The sequence below is a fragment of the Nomascus leucogenys genome, chromosome 12, assembly GCF_006542625.1.
Source record: "Nomascus leucogenys isolate Asia chromosome 12, Asia_NLE_v1, whole genome shotgun sequence".
NCBI lineage: Eukaryota > Metazoa > Chordata > Mammalia > Primates > Hylobatidae > Nomascus > Nomascus leucogenys.
This window is the reverse complement of record NC_044392.1, coordinates 53702999-53724704: the sequence shown is the minus strand read 5'-3', so window position 1 is coordinate 53724704 and position 21706 is coordinate 53702999. Positions and strand designations below refer to the sequence as shown.

At 40.4% G+C, this 21706-nt stretch overlaps 1 protein-coding gene and 1 pseudogene across 10 annotated transcripts in view; one reads left to right on the top strand and one right to left on the bottom strand.

Annotated features, from left to right (window-relative positions):
• The window catches only part of CHD1L (chromodomain helicase DNA binding protein 1 like), a 53451-nt gene extending 32824 nt beyond the window's left edge, over positions 1-20627 (bottom strand). For 2 of the 9 annotated variants that reach the window (XM_030824723.1, XM_030824724.1), the window contains exons 1-6: positions 20438-20590; positions 10176-10288; positions 7934-8040; positions 6983-7097; positions 6349-6380; positions 2984-3065 (exon numbers count right to left, since the gene is read on the bottom strand). Coding sequence is in view for 2 of the 9 variants with exons in the window: in XM_030824721.1 (XP_030680581.1) it covers positions 2984-3065; positions 6349-6380; positions 6983-7097; positions 7934-8040; positions 10176-10288; positions 20438-20570 (582 nt within the window). In the remaining 7 variants the exon portion in view is untranslated. Of the gene's footprint in view, positions 1-2983; positions 3066-6348; positions 6381-6982; positions 7098-7933; positions 8041-10175; positions 10289-20437 lie in introns of all 9 variants that reach the window. The other 7 variants (XM_030824725.1, XM_030824726.1, XM_030824727.1 and 4 more) reach the window with 5 other exon arrangements.
• Positions 1-21706, top strand: part of LOC100585076 — a 1278821-nt pseudogene that overhangs the window by 1122475 nt on the left and 134640 nt on the right. The gene's annotated exons all lie outside the window — the stretch shown is intronic.

The following is a 21706-nucleotide window of genomic DNA, read 5'->3' as shown; positions in this document are numbered from 1 at the left end:
AAAGTGTTAATGTAGGAGTAGGATTACTGGGATGTTTTCTTTTCTTCTTGTCTTTCTATATTTTGATTTGGAGGGGGGGTCATAGGAAGACACTGCTTTTATAATACAAAAAAAGATAAATGAATAACACAATCAATGAAAACAGATGTAAACAATTTTTTTTTGCCATCTCCCTTTTTTATTTGTTTCTTTTTAAATGTCTAATCAATGTCTACCCATTCATGGTTGTTCTGCTTGTTAGGTGATGTTTTTGTAGTATTTCAAGTATGGGAACTTGTCAAAAGTAATGTTTCCAATAATCAATTCACATTCTTACAATATGTGTTCACCAAGTAAAGAGCAGAGGTGAATGAAGGCTGTGAGGTCACAAAGGAAACCAAGGCTGCTAGTCGCTACAGGTAACTTACCCTATGACACAAATTAACATTTTGATTCAGTTAGGTCCATTTTGGGATCAAAATTTATAACTGGGTAAAGATTCAGAGACCGTCTCTGTTTGTAAATAGTATTTTGTAAGCTTTTTTGTGTGTGTATAAAATACTTTGCAAACATTTTCCATGTTATTAAATATTCTTCTACATAATTGTTCTTGGTAGCCTTACATTTTGCAAATGCACTGTGTGAATGTCACATAAATTGTACAAACAATTCCCTATATTTTACATTTAGGTTGCTTCCAACTTCTTTTTTTTTTTGAGACAGAGTCTCGCTCTGTCGCCCAGGTTGGAGTGCAGTGGCGTGATCTCGGCTCACTGCCAGCTCCATCTCCTGGGTTCATGCCATTCTCCTGCCTCAGCCTCCCGAGTAGCTGGGACTACAGGCGCCCACCATCACGCCCAGCTAATTTTTTTGAATTTTTTAGTAGAGACAGGGTTTCACCACGTTAGCCAGGATGGTCTCGATCTCCTGACCTCATGATCCGCACATCTTGGCCTCCCAAAGTGCTGGGATTACAGGCGTGAGCCACTGAGCCCAGCTGGTTGCGTCCAACTTTTATAAACTGAAAGCAATATTAGGGGAAAAAAAAAAAAAAAACGGCAGTATCCCACTCCCCATCTGTCAGCCCAGTAAATAAATGTATTTTCTTTCCAACCAGTTATCTGCAACTCAAGCCTCACTAAAAAGGAATGCTTAGATGACCCAGAACCATTTCTTCACTTAATCCCTCTGAGCCTTAGTTTCCTTATGAATAACAAGAAAACGCTCTGGGGCCAGCAACAGAACTTAGCTTTCCCACTCCAAATCCAGGTTCTTTTACTATGCCTGCTTCTCTCCTCCCATTTTAAATTAGTAAACTGGCACAGTAGTTTATGAAGCCATCTTTCATAACGTTAGATGCCAGGATATGACAACTCCTATGGATTGAATGTGTTTCCTTCAAAATTCAGGTGTTGTCAATGTGATAGTATTAAGAGGTAGCGCCTTTAAGAGGTGGTTAGTTCATAAGAACTTTTCCCTCGTGAATAAGATTAAGGCCTTTATATATATAAAAAAAAAAAGTGTCATGCAGCATTTGGACAGCTTGCTCTTCTGCTCCCTCTTGCCCGTCCACCTTCTATCATGTGAGGATGCAGTTAAGAAGGCTCTTGCCAAATGCTGGCACCTTGATCTTGGACTTCCCAGCCTCTAGAACGGTGATAAATAAATTTCTGCTCATATGAATTACCCAGTCTGTGAAAAACAGACCAAGACAAGCTCTCAGAAGGAGATACTGTTAAAAATCCCTACAAAGAAGGCAAAGGACACCAGGGATAGAGGGGGCCCCACCAGGGGACAGCGACCTTTGAGACTGGGCTAATAATACAGAGTGATCATATCTACATTAAGACTCTAAAAACTGCAACTTTTAGACCAGTAAAAATAGAATTCATATCTAAGACTTTCCTCCAAATGACTCTAAATTTATTAATTGGTTTATTATAGGACAAGGACCAAACTTCAATTATCATCACAGAAATTAACATATGTGGTCTCATCAATGAACAAACCTTTACCAAGTCAATAAAAAGGGTATTTCACATCACACTGACCCCTCAGAAAAAAAGGCCAATCTAGGGTACAGTGATATTTCTCATCTACTTTGCCAGAATGATGCAAGAGATCCAGAGAAAGGAATAAAAGCAAGTGTATTATGCTCAAAAGTAGGACAAAGACAAGACAAACTGGAGGTAATATTCAATAGCATGTAATTGGTCTCTTCATGAACCCAGGTGAACTATCAAATTTTTTCAACAGGTAAATTGGGGGGAGGGGTACAACATGTCTGATATATCTACTATTGCGCAAAGAAGAATTATAGTAAGATTTTTTAAGAGAAATTGTCCCTTTGAAGATGATCAAAAGAGAGTTGAAACATTTCTGAAATAAAATGCATTCTATTGGGGTAGGGTTCTTATTCACCAGATATTAGTAAACCTATCTCCAATATAAAAGAAAGAAGAAGTTAGGCCATATTCAGCACTACTTCTGTCTTCCAAAAAATGTTCATTTAGCCCTGCAGAAATCGAACTCGAAAAAAGGTTTCAATTTAATTGACTGTATATAGGCCTAAACTAGCATTTTTTAAACAGAGTTATGAAGAAAAGATGAATATGTGGAGCACAGAGGATTTTTAGGGCAGTGAAACTACTCTGTATGATACTGTAACAGTAGATATCATGGTATTGTACATTTGTCCCAACCTACAGAATGCACACCACCAAGAGTGAACCCGAATGTAAACTATGGACTTTGGGTGATAGCAATGCATCAATGTAGGTTCATCAGTTGCAACAACTGCGCCACTCTGGTGGGGTATGTTGATAATGGGTGAAGCTGTACAAGTGTGGGGACAGGGGACAGCTGTACATGTGTGGGGACATATGCATGGAAAACATCTGTAGTTTCTGTTCAATTTTGTTGTGAATCTAAAATTACTCTAAAATATAATGTCTATTTAAAAAGAAGGGGTTATATAAAAACTAAGGCTACACTCTAAGTTTACCTCTGACAAGGTCTTATGCAGCAGGGAGCTTTGGTTTTTCAACCTGTGAGCTTCATCCACAACAAGAACACTCCAAGGGAATCTGTGAGAGAAAACCCAAGCTTTCAGTTTTGTGTAATTTAAACACATATTTCACAATCAAAAGTCTTACTACAAAACTGTGACTGTTGTTAAAAAGACTAACAGTAAGCCCCTTCTATTACAAATGCCACCAAATTACCTTCCTATCTGAGAGGCTACATGTGCGTAATACAATATCTGGATAAGGTAGTAAAACCAAGGAATTTTTTTTTTTTAACAAAATGGGAAAGACCTATGCAGAAAGGAAGAAGCCAGAGACAGAAAGGAAAAGGAAACATTTATGATCTCCTACTTTGTGCCAGACACTGACCTCAGGGCTTTATGTGTTATTTAGTCTAAAAGAGTATAGCAAGCAGACAATTGTGCTCATTTTACTAATAAAGACACTAAAGCTCAGAAAGGTTAGGTGACTTGGTGAAGGTCATAAAGACAGAGCTGATGTTCAAACACAGAAGAAAAAAATCAAGAGACAGTGGTGTTGTAGGAACTTAAGAAGTGTGACTTTAAAATGGGTAAGTGGTGAGCAGAGTCAAATCTCACAGAGATGTCCAGGAAGATATATCCACTGAATTTGTTGACATGGAAGTCATTAGTGGCTGTTGCCAGAGCACATTTTGCAGCATACTGTGTCACATCAGCAATTTCTCAAGAAGTTTCAGTCATAAAAGCAAATACTTTGACAAATACTACTGAGAAGCTATTTAAGAAAAATTCAAAATACAGAAAAAGATATACTTGGGAATGTTTCAAGTTGTATTATTTAAAACAGCAAAAAGTGGAAAATAACCTAAATGTCCAATAATAGGTAGTAAAATATTACATGGCATTTTAAATAATAAATATGATTGTGTTGCAATTTAAAAGGCCTATAGAATAATAAAAAAGATATAAATATCATGTATCCTCTTTTACAAATGTGAAAGCCATGCAAAAGATAATAAAGTGAAAATTATAAGATGTTCAACTTTTTATTTTGATTATAAACATTCTGGAATCCCATTACATTATTTTCATATTTAAAAAACTAAATTTATATACAGATAAAACAGAACACTGGAAAAATAGTAGGTATGGAAAGGAAAATTCCTCCAAAATTAGAGAAAGATCTTGAGCAGAGGTTCACCTTACAAGGAGGAGGCCCTCTTCCTGAGGCTACAGAGAAACTCCAGAGGACAGGCGGAGGAACAGAGGTGCCTACTACACTACCATTCACCTACTGAGAGGAGCGAGTAGAGGGGGACTGAGGGTCCAAAGAGAGTGCAGGAAGTCAAAGGAGAAGGTTGGGTGGCATGAGCAGAGGATGCATTTAAGGACGACAAGAAACAAGGGTCCAGATGAAGTTGCACAGTGGTCATGAGATAAGGTATGGAAGTTTCTCTAGGATGGTGCCTGGCTCTGTTTGAATTAGCTTTCAAAACAGATTATGTCCTATTCCCTTGTGAAGAACTAGACACTTAGGTGTCCAAAAAATGCTTGTTCAGTGAAACAGGCTACAGAGAGGTGGATTTTGGCTCATGAAAGGAAGTGGGTCAAATCACTCATCAAAGGATACTCTAAATGATGTTCCCTGAAGAGGAAAAGATGGGGGAAATCCAGCACTGAATGGAAAGTCAGATGAGGTAACTTCTAATCTTCTTGATCCAAAGAGTTTTACAAGTCTATTGTCCAAAACATTTCAAATTGTTCATATTTGTAACATGCACAGCCTTAACTCTCCATAATAAATCTCTTTAGGGCAGAGATGATATTACACTTCCCTGCTATTCTCAGAATGTACAATACAGTAATAAGCAATATAACCTTCCAAATATATTGAAAGAATGTATCTATGTTGTTGGGATTCATACTACAAGACAGCATTATAAATGTCCCTCTGTTACTTAGGTTCTTAAATCTACCTGAAAATGCATTGAAAACAGATGATCTGAAATAGAAAGATTCTATTTCTGCTGAATAATGTAAAACTCCAGTACAACTAGCTATTTTGAGAAGTTCTCTTAAAAAGAGGCTCCACAGCACCAAATGCTGGGTTTAAATGTCTGCTTTGCTATTTATCATCAGCAATGTAACCTTGGATGGGTTACCAAATCTCTTACTTTCCTCACCCGTAAAATGGGTAATAGCTGCCTCATAGGGTTTTCATGAAGATTAAATGGGATAATTTATGTAAAGTACCCAACAACATTTATGTCCCAATTTTATTGTCTTTTGAGACTTCCCATATATTGCTATGTATTATGGTTATCTGTACACTTATCCCTCCACTAGAGTTTATGTCTTCTTAGGGTAGCTCTATGATTTACTTTCCTGATACTGCCAGTGACTCTCAGAACAATGTCTTTCCAGTGAGTGACTTTCAACAAATATTTAACTTAAATATTAATAAAAAGAGAGGGAATGTGTATCTTAAGAAAAATAAGATAATGTGCTCACTTAAATGAAATACTGGATAGAAGTCATGAAATCTATGACCTAGCCTCTAGTATTTCAAAATAACATGAAAATAGAAATCCAATTCACAGGAACCTGGATGAGAAATAACATTTAAAATATTGATAAAATACTTCGAAAACAAAAATTTTTGAATATTAAAATACAGAATATCCACCTAACCATGTAATAACTACCGAGGTTATAGAGAATGAAACCCTGTCAACATATCTTTCTTACCTAAACTCTAGCCCTTGTTTAATTTGCATTGTAACTGTTATCTTGACATGATCCTATCATTCCCATTATTAGGTAGTATTGAGAGTTAAATCTGAGTTTCCGATTTCATGGGCCAATATGAGGTTAACTAATTAGAGGTACACTTAAAACTCCCTTTCTAAAAAGTTAATTCCATGGCACTGATTGCTACTTTAGGTTATTTCCAGCAAACAGCTCAAATGGTTCTCCTTCTATATTACAGCAAACTCTCCAAATGGTAGTACTGAAAGGGGTCTATGCAAGTTGCATGTAAAGAGCCTAATATCTATTAACCACACAAAATATATTTAATCTCATTTAATTTTCATAACAGCTATTTGAGGTAAGAAACAATTATCCCCATTTTACAGATGAAGAAGCTGAAGTTCATGGAAATTAAATAACTAACCCAAGGACACACAGCTAATGACTAGAGGACTGTAACACAGGACTCCCACCATGCCGCCTACCCATAGACAGAACTCATAGAAGACATACCAGACATGCCAGGAGAGGCAAAGTACTAAAACGTGAAGGAAAGACATGACATTCACGATACATTCAACCCAAGTTCTTAAATAGTACAACCTACTCACGATTTTAGAAATGATGCATCTTTCAAGCAAATCTGAAAAATTAGGAAGACATATTATAAAGGCTGGCATTGATAAACTCTGATATTGATAAGCTAGTTTTCTGTGAACTCTCTTAAACTACAGGATTTATCTAAGTCTCATTTGTTCACTAAGTAAAAAAAGTTCTGAGAATAATTTCTAAGTAGCGCCATCTTAAAAACAAAGAGAAAAGCCTGATTAAGTGGAAGGTCAGTGGCACACACTGTCTTAGACTGAAATACAAGGATTTAAAATAAGGCCAGAGCTGTCTCCCATTCCTGTCCTCCAGTAACAGACATGATTGTTCAGTCCACAAAACCCTTTCCCCTGCCTGCCTGCCTGACTTCTGTTCATCAACCAAGAGGCAGCTCAAGTGCCACTTCCTTGAGAAGCCTTCCCCCTTGATCCACCAAGAAAGGAAAAGATCGAACTAATTTGAAGCACAATGATCCTTCACTTCTTTTGGTCGCAGCCCTCTTTTGAGAATCTGATGAAGGCAGACTCCCTGCCCAGAAAAGTGTGTGCTCTCAACAAAACTTAAATATAATTTCAGCAGACTCTACAACTTCTAAGGTCACAGGTTAGGAGTTCTTGCTATAGAGAAACGAACGAATACCTCATAGGTAGTCAGTAGCACATGAAAACGGGACTCCTGTTTCAGGTCTTGCTGAAGGCAGGCTCTTTCCTCCTTGTCGCCTGCATATGTTACACAGGAAAGACCTGGAGCAAATCTGAATCCAAGAAAAGAAGTAGATAAACATAAATACTAGATCCATGTGACAGGATGTGCATATCCGGAAAATTACATTTCATGGGAGGAAGCAATGTGCAGACCTCATGAGGTCCTACAACTAGAGTCTTAGGGCTCTGAATCTTATCTAAAGTAATGGTTGAACCTCAGAGCGAGTTCCTATGTGAACAGGTAGAGGGATCAGATCTAAAAAGGTCTTGTGCTGACTCTAAAAATAAAACGATCTCTTCCACATGAGTTACTTCCTACGTCACTATGAAAAATAGGCCGGGCACGGTGGCTCACACCTGTAATCCCAGCACTTTGGGAGGCTGAGGCAGGCAGATCACATGAGGTTGGGAGTTCGAGACCAGCCTGACCAACATGGAGAAACCCAGTCTCTATTAAAAATATAAAATTAGCCAGGCGTGGTGGCACAGGCCTGTAATCTCAGCTACTTGGGAGGCTGAGGCAGGAGAATCACTTGAACCCGGGAGGCGGAGGTTGCGGTGAGCCAAGATCGTGCCATTGCACTCCAGCCTGGGCAACAGGAGCAAAACTCTGTCTCAAAACAAACAAACAAAAAACAATGGCTTCTACTAAGTTCATCAATACTTACTATAAATGATTGCTGACCTTTAAATTGCCATATAGTAATAATATTACTCTTCCCCTATTATATCCTCAGTGTCTACCTACACTCTATCAGTTCAAAGTTTTCTGGAATAAACTTACTAATTACGACAATAGGTTGTTTTATCATATTTTATACATCGTCCAGAAAAAAACATCTTAATCAAGATAAACAATAAAATTTCAGCTACATCTACTCTGTACCTCTGCATTTCTTCTTTCCAGTTGCTCAAAACAGACAAGGGACAAAGAATCAGAAATGGCCCTTCATCATTTAATCTTCCTGCCAAATAAATGAAGAAAGCAATAGTCTGGAACACAGAAAAAGAAAGGCAGTTTTGATCACATTTCCCCATGAGAAACAACCATGAAGTTCCCACAACTCTGTAGGGAACACACACTCTTGTATAAGACTTGTTTTACAAAGAAATATTGTACAATCTTCCTCACATTAGGGGAGTAATCCATTCGTAGAGTGAAATCATGTAAGCCACAATATACTTGCCACGGAAATTTATGGAACTCAATTACTTCAGTAGTTAATAAGCAATGAAGCTCAATGTTTAGGTAATTGAACCTCTACTGTAAAGAAAAAGTCAGGAAAGACAATAGAAATCAATGAAAATCCACCTGATGGCCAAGATCTGCAATACTCTGAAAACATTAAGCAAGAAGTGCCAAGATATGACTGTAAAAATGGCCAATCGCATGGTGGCCCTCTGCTGCCTGCCAGGCTTTCCCCAGGGAGGATGCTTTCCTTCCTCCCTCACTTCCTCCCACCTTCCCCTACTGTCTTCCTTTCTTCCATATGTATTTACAGGGTGTCTTCTATTTGCTAGGCACTGTCCTATGCTCCAGTTACACAACAGTGAACAGAACAGACAAAACGCCCAGCCCTCCTGGAGGACACGTTCTAACGGGGAAAACAGACAATACACGATCCTAAGCTTAAGGAAGGGTATAAAATGGAAATATTGGTAAAGGCAAATGGGCATACTTCAGAAGATTCTAGTACACACTTATGACTTGAATGTTGCTGTAATATACAGAGAAAATAACCTATTTTAAAACAAAAATGTGTCAAGAGACTCCATCTTCAAATGCTGAGCTATTTCTGAGAAAAATCTGTCCTAAGGATATAATTCAAAATCCTGAGAAAGCTACAAGCATAAAGATGTTCCTATCAAGAGATTAAACAGCACAAAAAGGGGAGGAATCACCATTTCTCATCTGTAGAACATTTAAGTAAATTATAAATTCCATTGATGGAATATTATGCAATGTTGATAATGACTGTGAAGAATATAACAAAGTAAAAAATTACAGTGACACTGTTAGATTAACAAAATATAAACTATATACACACTATAATTTCAACCATGGGCTGAGTGCAGTGGCTCACGCCTGTAATCCCAGCACTTTGGGAGGCCAAGGCAGGAGGATCACTTGAGCCCATAAGTTCAAGGCCAGCCTAGGCAACATAGTGGGACCTCATCTCTACAAAAAATTTAAAAATCAGCTGTGCATGGTGGCATGCGCCTGTAGTCCCAGCTACTCAGGAGACTGAGGATTCCTTGAGCCTGGGAGGCAGAGGTCGCAGTGAGCCAAGATCATGCCACTGCATTCCAGCCTGCGTGACACAGCAAGACTCTGTCTCAAAAACAAAACAAAAGCTCAATCATGCAAAACACACACTGCAACTCATGGTTATGGTTAGAGTGCTTGATTACAGGGCGGTAGTTAGTTTTTATAACAGAAATAATTTTCTTTTTAAATTATCTATGGCTTCTCAGCCCAAACTGTGCCAGGAACCATTCTTTAATAAGTGACTTAATGAATTAAAACCATTCAGTCTAGCTTTCCCTGTGGATGCAATTTAGAGAAAGTTTATCTTTTATTACTATAAACCAGATGTGTCTACAAAACAAGTGTGGAGTCACTAGTGAATTCTAGCAAGAATTTAAGGAAGAAATTAACAGCAATTCTATATAAACTCTTCCAGAAAATGGAAGAGAAGGGCATACTTCTCAACTCATTCTACAAGGCCAGCTTTACCCCAATACTAAAATTAGATAATGACACTACAAGAAAATTACAGACCAATGTCTTTCAAGAACATAGATGCAAAAAGTCTAAACAAAATTTTAGCAAAACAAATTTGGAGGTGATATCTTTTTAGAGAGCTTAAAGCAGAGCTATGTGAACATCCGAGGAAAGGAAAAGTAGCATTTGCTGGCCCTGAATAAAGTCAGTAGGGCAAATGCAATGACTGAGGCAGAGAAGACTACAGGGAAGGCCCTTTCCCGGTGCAAGAGCCAGTTAGCCTGGATCCCAGGGACATTTGTGAAACTGAGCTTTGTTTCAGCTCCAGAGCTCTCAGCTCCAGAATGAGTTATAAGGAGGCATTGCAGTGGCAGTGAGCAGTACTCGTGGCATAGTAACACACCTGGCAGGTCTTCCCCAGGCCCATCTCATCTCCCAGGATACAGCCATTCTGACAATGGAAGCGGTGGGCGAGCCAGTTTACTCCCTCCAGCTGATAAGAGCGTAGGTGAATCCCTAGAAACAAAAAATACAGCAAATCCAAAGAGCAGACATTTCAGCACATGCAGAGGCAATGTTCTAAGAGTTTGAATGAGGAACACGGTCTAAATTCACATAGCCCTAAACCTCACTGGCCATATCTTTTGCTGAGGAGTTATGGATATCTAAACATTTGCTGACTTCCAAATTACTTTTTGAGCAGACTTACTCACCTTTGTATTCAAAGCCCCAAAGTAGCCTGTCATTGTTACCTGATTCACTTGATAGACGAGTAAGTCAACTTGGGATCTGGCCTCTATACTGCCTGAGACTCACAACAGTGTCCATTCTAGGAAATGAGGCATTACTGATGCAACTTAACAAAGAGCAACAACACATGGATTGTACATGTGTCTGCTTGTTTAATTGCACCCATTTAAATATGCCATCAATGCTAAAGGAAAAAACTTAGGACTACACTGAATAATGCTTCAACACAGAAGCGCTGTTTTTAAGAATGGAAATGATGTTTCACAAAGGGTGTTTAACTGTGTACAGGGATGGCAGAAAACGTGTGAAATTAATATGGAACTTACTGACTCTCTTTTCTCTTTCCCTTGGTGAAAAAAATCCAATTTCAAAGAATAGCCATATCTTGGGAAGGTGAAAGACCTTAAACATACTTTATATAAGAACTATTAACAAAAACATAACTTTCTGGTTTAACTTATACCTTTAAAAAAATCTTCAAAATACATAATAATTGTACAAAATTTAAAAAATAATTTTTCTTAGGCACTTACAAATACCAGAGTAGTAGTCAACACTTTACATAAATTACAGTATCTCAGGTCAGGTGCAGAGGCTCACGCCTGTTAATCCCAGCACTTTGGGAGGCTGAGGCAGGCAGATCACCTGGCGTCAGGAGATCAAGACCAGCCTGGCCAACATGGTAAAACCCTGTCTCTAATAAATAATACAAAAATTAGTTGAGTGTGGTGGCGGGCACCTGTAATCCTAGCTACTTGGGAGGCTGAGGCAGGGGGAATTGCTTGAACTCGAGAGGCAGAGGTTGTAGTGGAGCCGAGATCGTGCCACTGCACTACAGCCTTGGCAACAGAGCGAGACTGTCTCAAAAAAACAATAATAATAAAAATAAATAAATAAATAAATTACAGTATCTCATTTAATGCTTATAATGATTCTATGGAGTAGGTATATTATCCCTGTTTTATAATCAGAAAATTCAGAGATTTCTATTTCTGATGGGAGTATACTTACTTTCCCTTATTCCTCTTGCTAAGTACAAATAAAAACCCTAGACATGCTACAGAAAGCAAGCATAAAACTCTGAAAGGTGTAGTGAAGAAGCAGACTGGCTAGGGACCTTGGGACCTGAGGAAGGCAGGGTAGTAAGTTCCCTGGAATTTATTTTTGCTTTATATATCCCAGTATGACAGGTCAAGAAATCAGCAAACTGGAAACACCAACTGATGTAAACCAAAACCAAAACAAATGAGAACACCTCCCAATATTAGTCTCTTCTCATGCTGCTAATAATACCTGAGATTGGGTAATTTATAAAGGAAAGAGGTTTAATTGACTCACAGTTCCACATGGATGGAGAGGCCTCACAATCATGGTGGAAGGCAAATGAGGGGCAAAGTCACATCTTAGATGGCAGCGGGCAAGACAGCTTGTGCAGGGAACTCCCATTTATAAAACCATCAGTTCTTGTGAGATTTATTTACTACCACGAGAATAAGATGGGGGAACTGACCCCATGATTCAATTATCTCCACCTGGCACCACCCTTGACACGTGGAGATTATTACAATTCAAGGTGAGATGCGGTTGGGGACACAGCCAAACCATACCACCCCCACCCCTCACGAGCCTGCTCCTGCTAGAAAATGGCAGCCTAGCAAGACAGGAAACTTTTAGATAATAACTGCTCTATTCTAGTAAACACCACAGGAATAAACCTGTGTGTTCCCACCAGCAAAGGCTACGTGGAAAGCATAGACTTCTACGTACAGCTACAACGAGTGCCCCAGCACCCCAGCCAGGATGGTATAAAAGAAGGCCAAGTAGGAGCTGGGATTTTTATCCCCACCAACCAGTAACGAGGCCCTACCCCTTAGCCTTCCCCTGCAGGATCAGTAGAGACTCAGGAGGGAGCCACAACTCCCACCCTCACCCAGCAGGATGGAGGAGCCCCTTCCCAATCCCCATATGTGGACAGAGGCTGAAGGGGGAGCCTGGACTTCTATCCCCACCTGGCACTAACAAGGCAGCAGACCCTCTTCCCCTGCCAGAGCAGCATCAGACAAAGACAGTCAAACAGGAGGTGTAAACATGATTTAAAAAACATGCCTGGCTCCAATTATTATAAAAATCATTCATTAAGAACTGGGAAGATTTCAAACTGGACTAAAAAAGATAATCAATAGGTGCCAACACGCAGATGACACAGACGGTAGAATTATCTGACAAAGACCTTAAGGCAATAATGATAAAATGCTTCAACAAGTAGTTATGAATGCACTTGAACAATTGAAAAAAAACAGAAAACCTCAGGTAAGAAACAGAAATCTCAGCAAAGAAATAAAAGATATAAAGAAAGACCAAAGGGAAATTTTAAAAACTGAAAAATACGATAACCAAAATAAAAGGCTACTACTGATGCTGTTGATGGGATCAACAGCAGAATGGAAGGAAGTGAGGAAACAATCAGTGAACTCTACAGAATAAAAGTTATAGAGAGATTACAATCAGAAGAGAGAAAGCAGACTGAAAACAAGTGCACCTCAGGGACCTTCAGGACTACCACAAAAGATCTAACATCTGTTCAATGTTGTCCAATAAAAACAGGTGAAGGAGGATAGGGCTGAAAAAGTACTTGAATAAATAATAGCTGAAAACTTCCCAAATCTGGCTAAAGAGCTACAGTTTCAAGAAACTGAGTAAACCGCAAACATAACAAAACATTGCCAGGCGTGGTGACTCACGCCTGTAATCCCAGCACTTTGGGAGGCCGAGGCAGGCAGATCACGAGGTCAAGAGATTGAGACCATCCTGGCCAGCATGGTGAAACTCTGTCTCTACTAAAAATACAAAAATTAGCTGGGTGTGGTGGCGGGTGCCTGTAGTCCCAGCTACTCGGGAGGCTGAGGCAGGAAAATTGCTTGAACCCAGGAGGCGGAGGTTGCAGTGAGCCGAGATAGCACCACTGCACTCCAGCCTGGTGACAGAGAGAGACTCTATCTCAAAAAAAAAAAACACACACACCAAGATATGTAATTATTAAAATGCTGAAAACAAAAGACAAAGAAAATATCTTACATGCAGCCAAAAAAAAAAAAAACCAAACACCACCTTACTTAAAGAGGAAAAACTATTCAAATGCAAGCAGATTTCTTGTCAGAAATCTTAAAGGCCAGAAAGAAATGCCACAATATGTTTCAAATATCGAAAGAAAAGAACTGTCAATCCAGTCTCCTGTAATCAAGAAAAATAGTATTCAGGAATGAAGAGGAAATTCTCAGATGAAGGAAAACAAAGAGAATTTATCATCAACAAACCTACCCTCAAAGAATGGCTAAAGGAAGCCCTTGGAAAAGAAGGAAACGATAAAAGATGGAACCTTGGAACATCAAGGTGAGAATGCAGCATTCAAAAATATCTGTAAATACAATAGGTTTTCCTTTTCTTGAGTTTTTAAATTACGTTTGACTGTTGAAGCAAAGATTATAACAGTGTCTGATGTGGTTCTAAAGGTATATTAAGGAAATATTTAAGACAATTATAAACAGAAAGTAAAGCTATAAATATAAAGGGAAGATAGATATATAGGGAAGTAATGTTTATATAAAGGGAAGTAATGTCTCCATACTTTACTCAAATAGGTAAAATGACAATATCAGTAGTCTGTGATTTTATACACACACACGTACATTTACATACAATACCCGTAACGACCACTAAAAAGCTATACAAAGAGATAAACTAAAAAACACTGTAAATAAACAAAAATAAAATTCTAAAAAATGTTCAAATAATTCACAGGAAGGCAAGAAAAAGAAACAGAGATAAACCAAAAACAATAAAAATAAGATGGCAGAGTTAAGCTCAAACATAGTGATAATTACTTGAAATATAAATGGTGTAAGTACACTAATTAAAAGACAAAGACTTGGCCAGGCACAGTGGCTCACACCTGTAATCCCAGCACTTTGGAAGACTGAGGCGGGAGGATCTCCTGAGGTAGGGAGTTCAAGACCAGCCTGACCAACGTGGAGAAACCCCGTCTCTACTAAAAATACAGAATTAGCCAGGTATGGTGGCTCTTGCCTGTAATCCCAGCTACTCAGGAAGCTGAGGCGGGAGAATCACTTGAACCTGGGAGGCAGGAGGTTGCGGTGAGCTGAGATCACGCCATTGCACTCCAGCCTGGACAACAAGAGCGAAACTCCATCTCAAAAAAAAGACTTCCAGAGTGGATTTTAAACATAACCCAATTATAAATTGTCTACAAGAAATTCAACCCAAAAATAATTAAGTAAGTGAAAAGTAAAAGGAAGAAGTGGTAGACAAAGTAGTGGCCCTCACAAAGATGTCCAAGCCCTGATCCTGGCATCAGTGAGTATGTTACCTTATATGGCAAAAGGCATTCTGAACATATAATTAATGTTAAGGGGCTTGAGATGGAAGAGTACCCTGAATTATCCAGGTGGGCCTGGATAACGCAATGGACATACAATCTAATCACATGCATCATTCGGAGAAACTAACAGCTGTGGTTAGAGAGGAAGCTGGCTACAGAAGGATCAAAGAGATGCAATGTTTCTGGCTTTGAAGTTGGAGGAAAGGGGCCAGGAGTCAAGTGATGTGGGCAGCCTCTGGATGCTGGGAAATATAGTCTCCCCTAGAGCCTCCAGAAAGGAATGCAGCTCTGCTGATACCCAAGGACAGGACAATACACATTCTTTTCAAGTGCCATGGACCATACAACATATTCAGGGCCTGTCTTAGTCCATTTAGTGTTGCTATGGAATACTCAAGGTTGGATAATTTATAAATAAAAAGAGGTTTATTTGGCTCATGGTTCTACAGATTGTACAAGAAGCATGGCACCAACATCTGCTTCAGGTGAGGGCTTCAGACTGTTTCCACTAATGGCGGAAGGGGAAGTGGGGGTGGCATGTACAGAGATCACATGGTGAGAGAGGAAGAAAGGGGTGGGGGATGCCAGGCTCTTTTTAACAACCAGCTTTCTGGAAGCTAGTAAGTAAGAAGTCAGTCACTCTCTCTGCTCCCCGCTCAGGGAGAGCATTAATCTGTTCAGGAAGGATTTGCCCCCATGACCTCAACACCTTTCATTAGGCCCCACCTCCAACACTGGGGATCAAATTTCAACATGATATTTGGTGGGGACAGATAATCCATATCCAAACTAAAGCAGGGCCAGAAAACCCCAACACATTTAAAAGAACTGAAATTGTACAGAGTATGTTCTCTGACCACAATGTAATAAAATTAGAATTCATGAACAGAAACATTAGAGGCAAATCTCCCAACACTTGGAAACTAGACAACACACTTCTTTCTAAACAGTCCATCAAAAGAGGAAGTCTCCAGGGAAATAAATACACTGAACTAAATAAAAATGAAAATACAACATATCAAAATTTGTGCAACAAAAATTAACTCAAAGTAGATCATGGACTTAAATAAGAAGCTGTAAAACTTTTAGGAAAAAACTCTTTAGGATCTGGGAGTAGGCAATGAGTTCTTATATTTGACACCAAACAACAAGAAAACTATCCATAAGAGAAAAAACTGATAAACTGATAAATTTTAGCCAAAATTGAAAACTTTTGCAAGACATATATCTGAGAAAATACTAGTATCTAGAGTATATAAAGACTAGAGTATGTCAAAACTCAACAGTGAAAAAACAACAACAAAGGATCCTATTTTAAAATGGGCAAAAGACAGAAAAAGACATTTTACCAAAGAGTTACATATTTCATTAGCCAATAGGGAAATTCATATCTAAGCCACAGTGAAATAGCATTTCACATACATTAGAATAGTCAATATGAAAAAGTGGCACTATCAAATGCTGGCAAGGATGCAGAGAATCCAAACTCAGTCATACATTGCTGGTGGGAATGTAAAATAGTACACCTACTCTGGAAACAGTTTGGCAATTTCTTTAAAAACTAAACAGGCAACTACCATATAACCCACTCACAGCACTCCTAGGCATTTATTACAGAGAAATGAAGATTTATTTTCATATAAAATCTGTGTACAAATGTTTACAATATCTTTCTTTTCTTTTTTGGCAATAGCCACAAACTATAAACAACTCAGATATCCTTCAGTGGGTGAGTGGTGAAACACACTGTGGTATACTGTGCTGTTGGAGTACTACTCAGCAATAAAAAGAAACTACTGATACATGCAACGACCTGGATGAATCTCCAGAGAATTACGCTGAGCGAAAAAAAGCCAGTCTCCAAAGGCTACATATTGTATGATTTTACTCACATATCATTTTCAAAATGACAAAATTATAGAAATGGAGAACAGATTAGTAGTTGCCAGGGGTTAAGGAATTGGTGAGGTAGAAGGGAGGTGAGTGTAGCTATCAAAGTGCAAGTTGAGGGATCCTTGTGGAGATGGAAAATGTTCTGGATCTTGACTGTACCAATGTCAATATCCCGTTGTGATAGTGTACCATCGTTGCAAGTGTACACAATGTGATAATGTACCACATTGCAAGATGTGACCACGAGAGGAAACTGGGTAAAGGTTACATGGGATCTTTCTGTATTATTTCTTACAACTGGTGACTCATGCCTGTAGTCCCAGCTACTCAGAAGGCTGAGGTGGGAGGATCACTTAAGCCCACCAGGTCGAGGCTGCAATGGGCCACTGCACTCCAGTCTGGGCAACAGAGTGAAACCCTATCTCAAAAAAAAAAAAAGTTGAATTTTCAAAAATAATATGGAATTATATCCATAAAGATAACAATACTTAACACCTAGGAGTCAACAGCAAAAGCCAGAAATTACCCTTGGTAGGTTAGGCAGAAAGGGATGTAATACAGGGAATTAGATCACCACAAGATTGTCGAAAGGGCTGGAGGAGTAACATCTAGGCTGATCTTCTGGGTACAACTGCTAAATCAAGCACCACAGTACGGGCACACCAAGGAAGTATCTACCTCCATGACCTGGAAGCCAGGAACCAACCAGGAGGCCACGGTACTGTCAGCCCCAGGAACCTATCAACGCAGCCACAATCCATGATAACAAAATGAATGCTGTGTACCCTCCCAGAGACCCATGAGGTAGTAGCCAAGAGGGAAGCGGAAAATCCAAACCCCTCTGTGTCCTTTCCCTCACTTTCCCCTTCCAAATCTCCCACAGTCATGTGCCTGGCTAAAGCCAAGTCACATTTACAACCAAACTACAGTGGGGTCTGGGAAAGGTAGTCTTTAGTTTTTTAACCTCCAGATGTAGATTCTTTTGCCCTTCTGTCAGGGAGATGACAAGTAGTGAAAAAGCAATCAAAACAGCAAGAAGTAATAGGTCTGCATATTCCAGAAACAAAAAGGTCCTAAGGTAACTTCATGATCCAAAGATGAATATCCAAATGTCCATCAATATTGGTAACCAAATAAACATTAAACAATACAATAGCATATTAACTTCTCAAATTAGAAAATACCAGTGTTGCTAGAGTATAGAGAAATGAGCAAAAATTTTGCATACTCTTTATTCTAGAAATGGTACCTTTCAGGAATTAAACATCCATAGCTATACTAAATATTTGGTTACAAGGATATTTATGTTACTTACAATAGCAAAAAAAAGAACCTAAATACCAAGAAGAGGGACTGTCTAAACTATGGTACATCCATATACTGAAACACTGTAATCATTAAAAATGATGTTGAAGAAGACTGAATGATAAGGAAAAAAAGTTATGATTTCCCAAAAGCATGTACATGAAACTCCATTTTTGCACCTTCCCCCTCCACCAGAAAGTAAAGGAAATTATACAGGATAGAGAACATGTTAACAGTAAGGCGATTATGGAGATTAATATTTATTTTCTTTATGCATAGGCTATTTCCCTGAATGTTTTACTGAAAATATGTACTACTTCTGTACCCAAAAGAAAAAAAAAAAAGCAGTAAGAATTTTTTTAACCAACTCATGAAGAATAGTTTCTCATAATACTATTTCATTCTGGTAAACAGAAATAGAAATTACAAGTTATAATATTCAGTAGCTATTCCTTTGACTCTGCTTTTCTATTTTCCTTCTCTCCACTACCAATTTATCCAAGTCGCCACATTTGCCTACTTAATTCTGAATTTACTCACTCCATTCCATCCACTCGAACTTGCAACCTCTTGTCTCCTCGTTTTCACTAAAACACCTGCCGATATGTACGTTTCTCCTGGCATATTATCCACAGCTAAGTATCAGCTGGCACACTTTTCTGAGCCCTCTCTCGCGCAAGTTCTTAAAGAACCATTACCAACACTTGCAAGGAAATAGGCAAACCCACAAACATAAACTTTAGTTAAGATAAAGCCAAACATAAAAAGACCAGTCTACAAGCTCATACTTAAAACTGGATACAGGCTAGGCGCGGTGGCTCACGCCGGTAATCCCAGCACTTTGGGAGGCCGAGGCGGGCGGATCACGAGGTCGGGAGATCGAGACCATCCTGGCTAACAAGGTGAAACTCCGTCTCTACTAAAAATACAGAAAATTAGCCGGGCGTGGTAGCGGGCGCCTGTAGTCCCAGCTACTCGGGAGGCTGAGGCAGGAGAATGGCATGAACCTGGGAGGCGAAGCTTGCAGTGAGCCAAGATCGGGCCACTGCACTCCGGCCTGGGCGACAGACCGAGACTCCGTCTCAAAAAAAAAAAAAAAAAAAAAACTGGATACATACTCCTTACAGCCACACATTCTTACAGACTCAGGGCAGCAAGGAGAGAGGTCTTTCTCTTTCACATCTGCATCCTCTCCATTCAACTTCATCTTTCTCTCTTCTAAGCTGAACACATAATTGCACCTTTTGTTTCATTCCTAGAATGACAAACCTCACTCTTTCGTGGTATTGAGCACTTAAATAAATTATTGTTTATACTTTTAAATGCACTCTCCTAGTCTAAAACTCCAGATAGGAAGGGTCCATATTTGTTTTGCTCATCTCTGTAGCCAATGCCTAAAAATACGCTCCCAGTAGCATTCAATAAGTAACGAATAAACGACTGTATTATTATTACTGATGCATGATTCTGTCAATACAGTCAAAGCACACACTACGTTCCCAACTTGTAAGTAAGGAAAACGAGGCTGGGGCGGTTCAGCAGCGAGTCAGCGCAGACCCAGGAGGAGAGCGGGGTCTCGGAGCTGCAGGAAGTACGGTCAGCCATGCAGCGGCAGGGCTGGGAGGCATGCAAGGTTCGCGCTTTGCAGACTCTCCGTAAGGGCTAGTGTCAGTAAATCGAGTTACGTGCGGTGGTGAGCGGACAAGCTAAGTTGGTGTATAGTACGTGGTTCAGTCAGTATATATGAATGACTCAAGACACAAAAATAGCTTCATAAAACAGTGCTTTGCTTGAGTTTGTCCGCTCACTACCGCACGTAACTCGATTGGGAGAGAATTAATCAGTGGCGAATTCTCCAATAACTGCGCACGCACAGTAAACGGAGAAGCTGAAGCTGGGAGATGAGTTGATCGTTTTATAGAAGCAACCAATAAACTCCCCAGGCCAGGACCTAAACCCACCGGAACAGCAACTGGAAACCTACATCGTTGGTGCACCAGGCCGTCCAACTCTTCAGCGGAGGCCTGCAGGTGGCGCTGATCTCACCACGTTTCCCCTCCACAGGCCAGGGGCCAGGCCTGGCTCCCGGGCCCGCGACCTCATTCATCTGGCGTCCGCCGGCCCCTCGCGCCGCGCAGGCGGGTGCCGTGGCCACCAAGCCCGGGCGCGGTTTCTCTCCGACCACCGCAGGAGCGAAGGAAGGCCCTGGCGCCGGCGGCTAAACTGCCCACCAGGCGGCCCACCCGCTGCACCCCCGGCCCGCAAGAGGCAGTCCCAACAGGTTGGCCCGCCTGGCCGAAGTCCGCCCGGAGCCCGCTCACCTGTCAGCCCCCACTGCCGTAAGTCCTGCTCCTGCACCCGCGCCCGCGCCGCCTCGGCTCGGCCCTCAGTATGAAGCCGCAATAAGAAGCCAGGCGCTTGGCCCCCGCGGCTGGTAGCGCCCGCGCGCTCCATCGGGCCGGTAAAGGCCCCGCCCCGCGCGGCCAAGCGCACAGCTCCCTCCCAACTTCCCAACGCGCGGGGGCGGGCGATTGCGCGCTGGGGCCCACCTACGAGCGAGGCGCCGCCAGAGGGCGCGTCCTGCCAAGATATCCGGAGCGGAGCTGGTGCAGTCACCCTTCGGGACAGGCAGTTCTTGCAGTGCGGAGCGTAGAAGGGCTGCCCAGTTCTCACTAATCGTGCTTCTGAAGCGCTAGGCGTCTGATCACGCACAGGACGTCTGATTGCCTGAACTGCCCGTCAAGGAGGTGGCATGTTTTCATCATTCATTTATTGTTTAATCAACATCGACTATCGTGTCAGATACTCCGCTGGGCCCTGGGGGTTGTAGAAGTAAGACTTGTTCCGTGCCCTCCAGTGATTCACCCTAATATCGAACTGTCCTTGTTCGGTTTACATAGTGATAAATTGGTTTAGTCCCTGAAATCCCTTTCTTACTGCCTGTGACCTGTAGGCCAAAATTGGGAACCTCTGAATAGTAGTAAATTAAAATCACCAAAGACGTCATTGTTGCAGTGGGTATCTCAAGTGCATTATGGGGAGCAGATTGAGGCAATGTGTTCAGTTAGGGGTCACCATGACTCAACATCAGCTTTGAGTGGATTTATGATGTAGTATACCACTAATATAAATATGATATTAACAAAATAGCTGCATTTATTTATTAAGTTCTGGGTGGTGTCCTAAGGGCTTTAAGTATATTTTCTTATTTAACCCTCACAATAACCAGTAATTAGGTGTTATAATTGTCCCCACATTGTAAATGAAGATATTGTGACTTGTAATGGCAATTGGCAGTGCTGGAACAGGAACGATATTATTCTCTGGCTAATGTCATTAGAATAGTATTCTCATTTAGGTTAATCTTGATGCTTCCTTCTTCAGTAAACTCATGTTAAATTTGCACCCTCCATTATTCTCATCTTCCCCTAAAATAAAAGGGAGAAATTTGTTCTGAGCTACAAAAGGGATGACTTCAGATTGGTTTATTCATAAAAACTCAAGCAAAGCACTGTTTTATGAAGCTATTGTTGTGTCTTGAGTCATTCATAAATACTGACTGAATCACGTACTATGTGCCAAGCACTCTT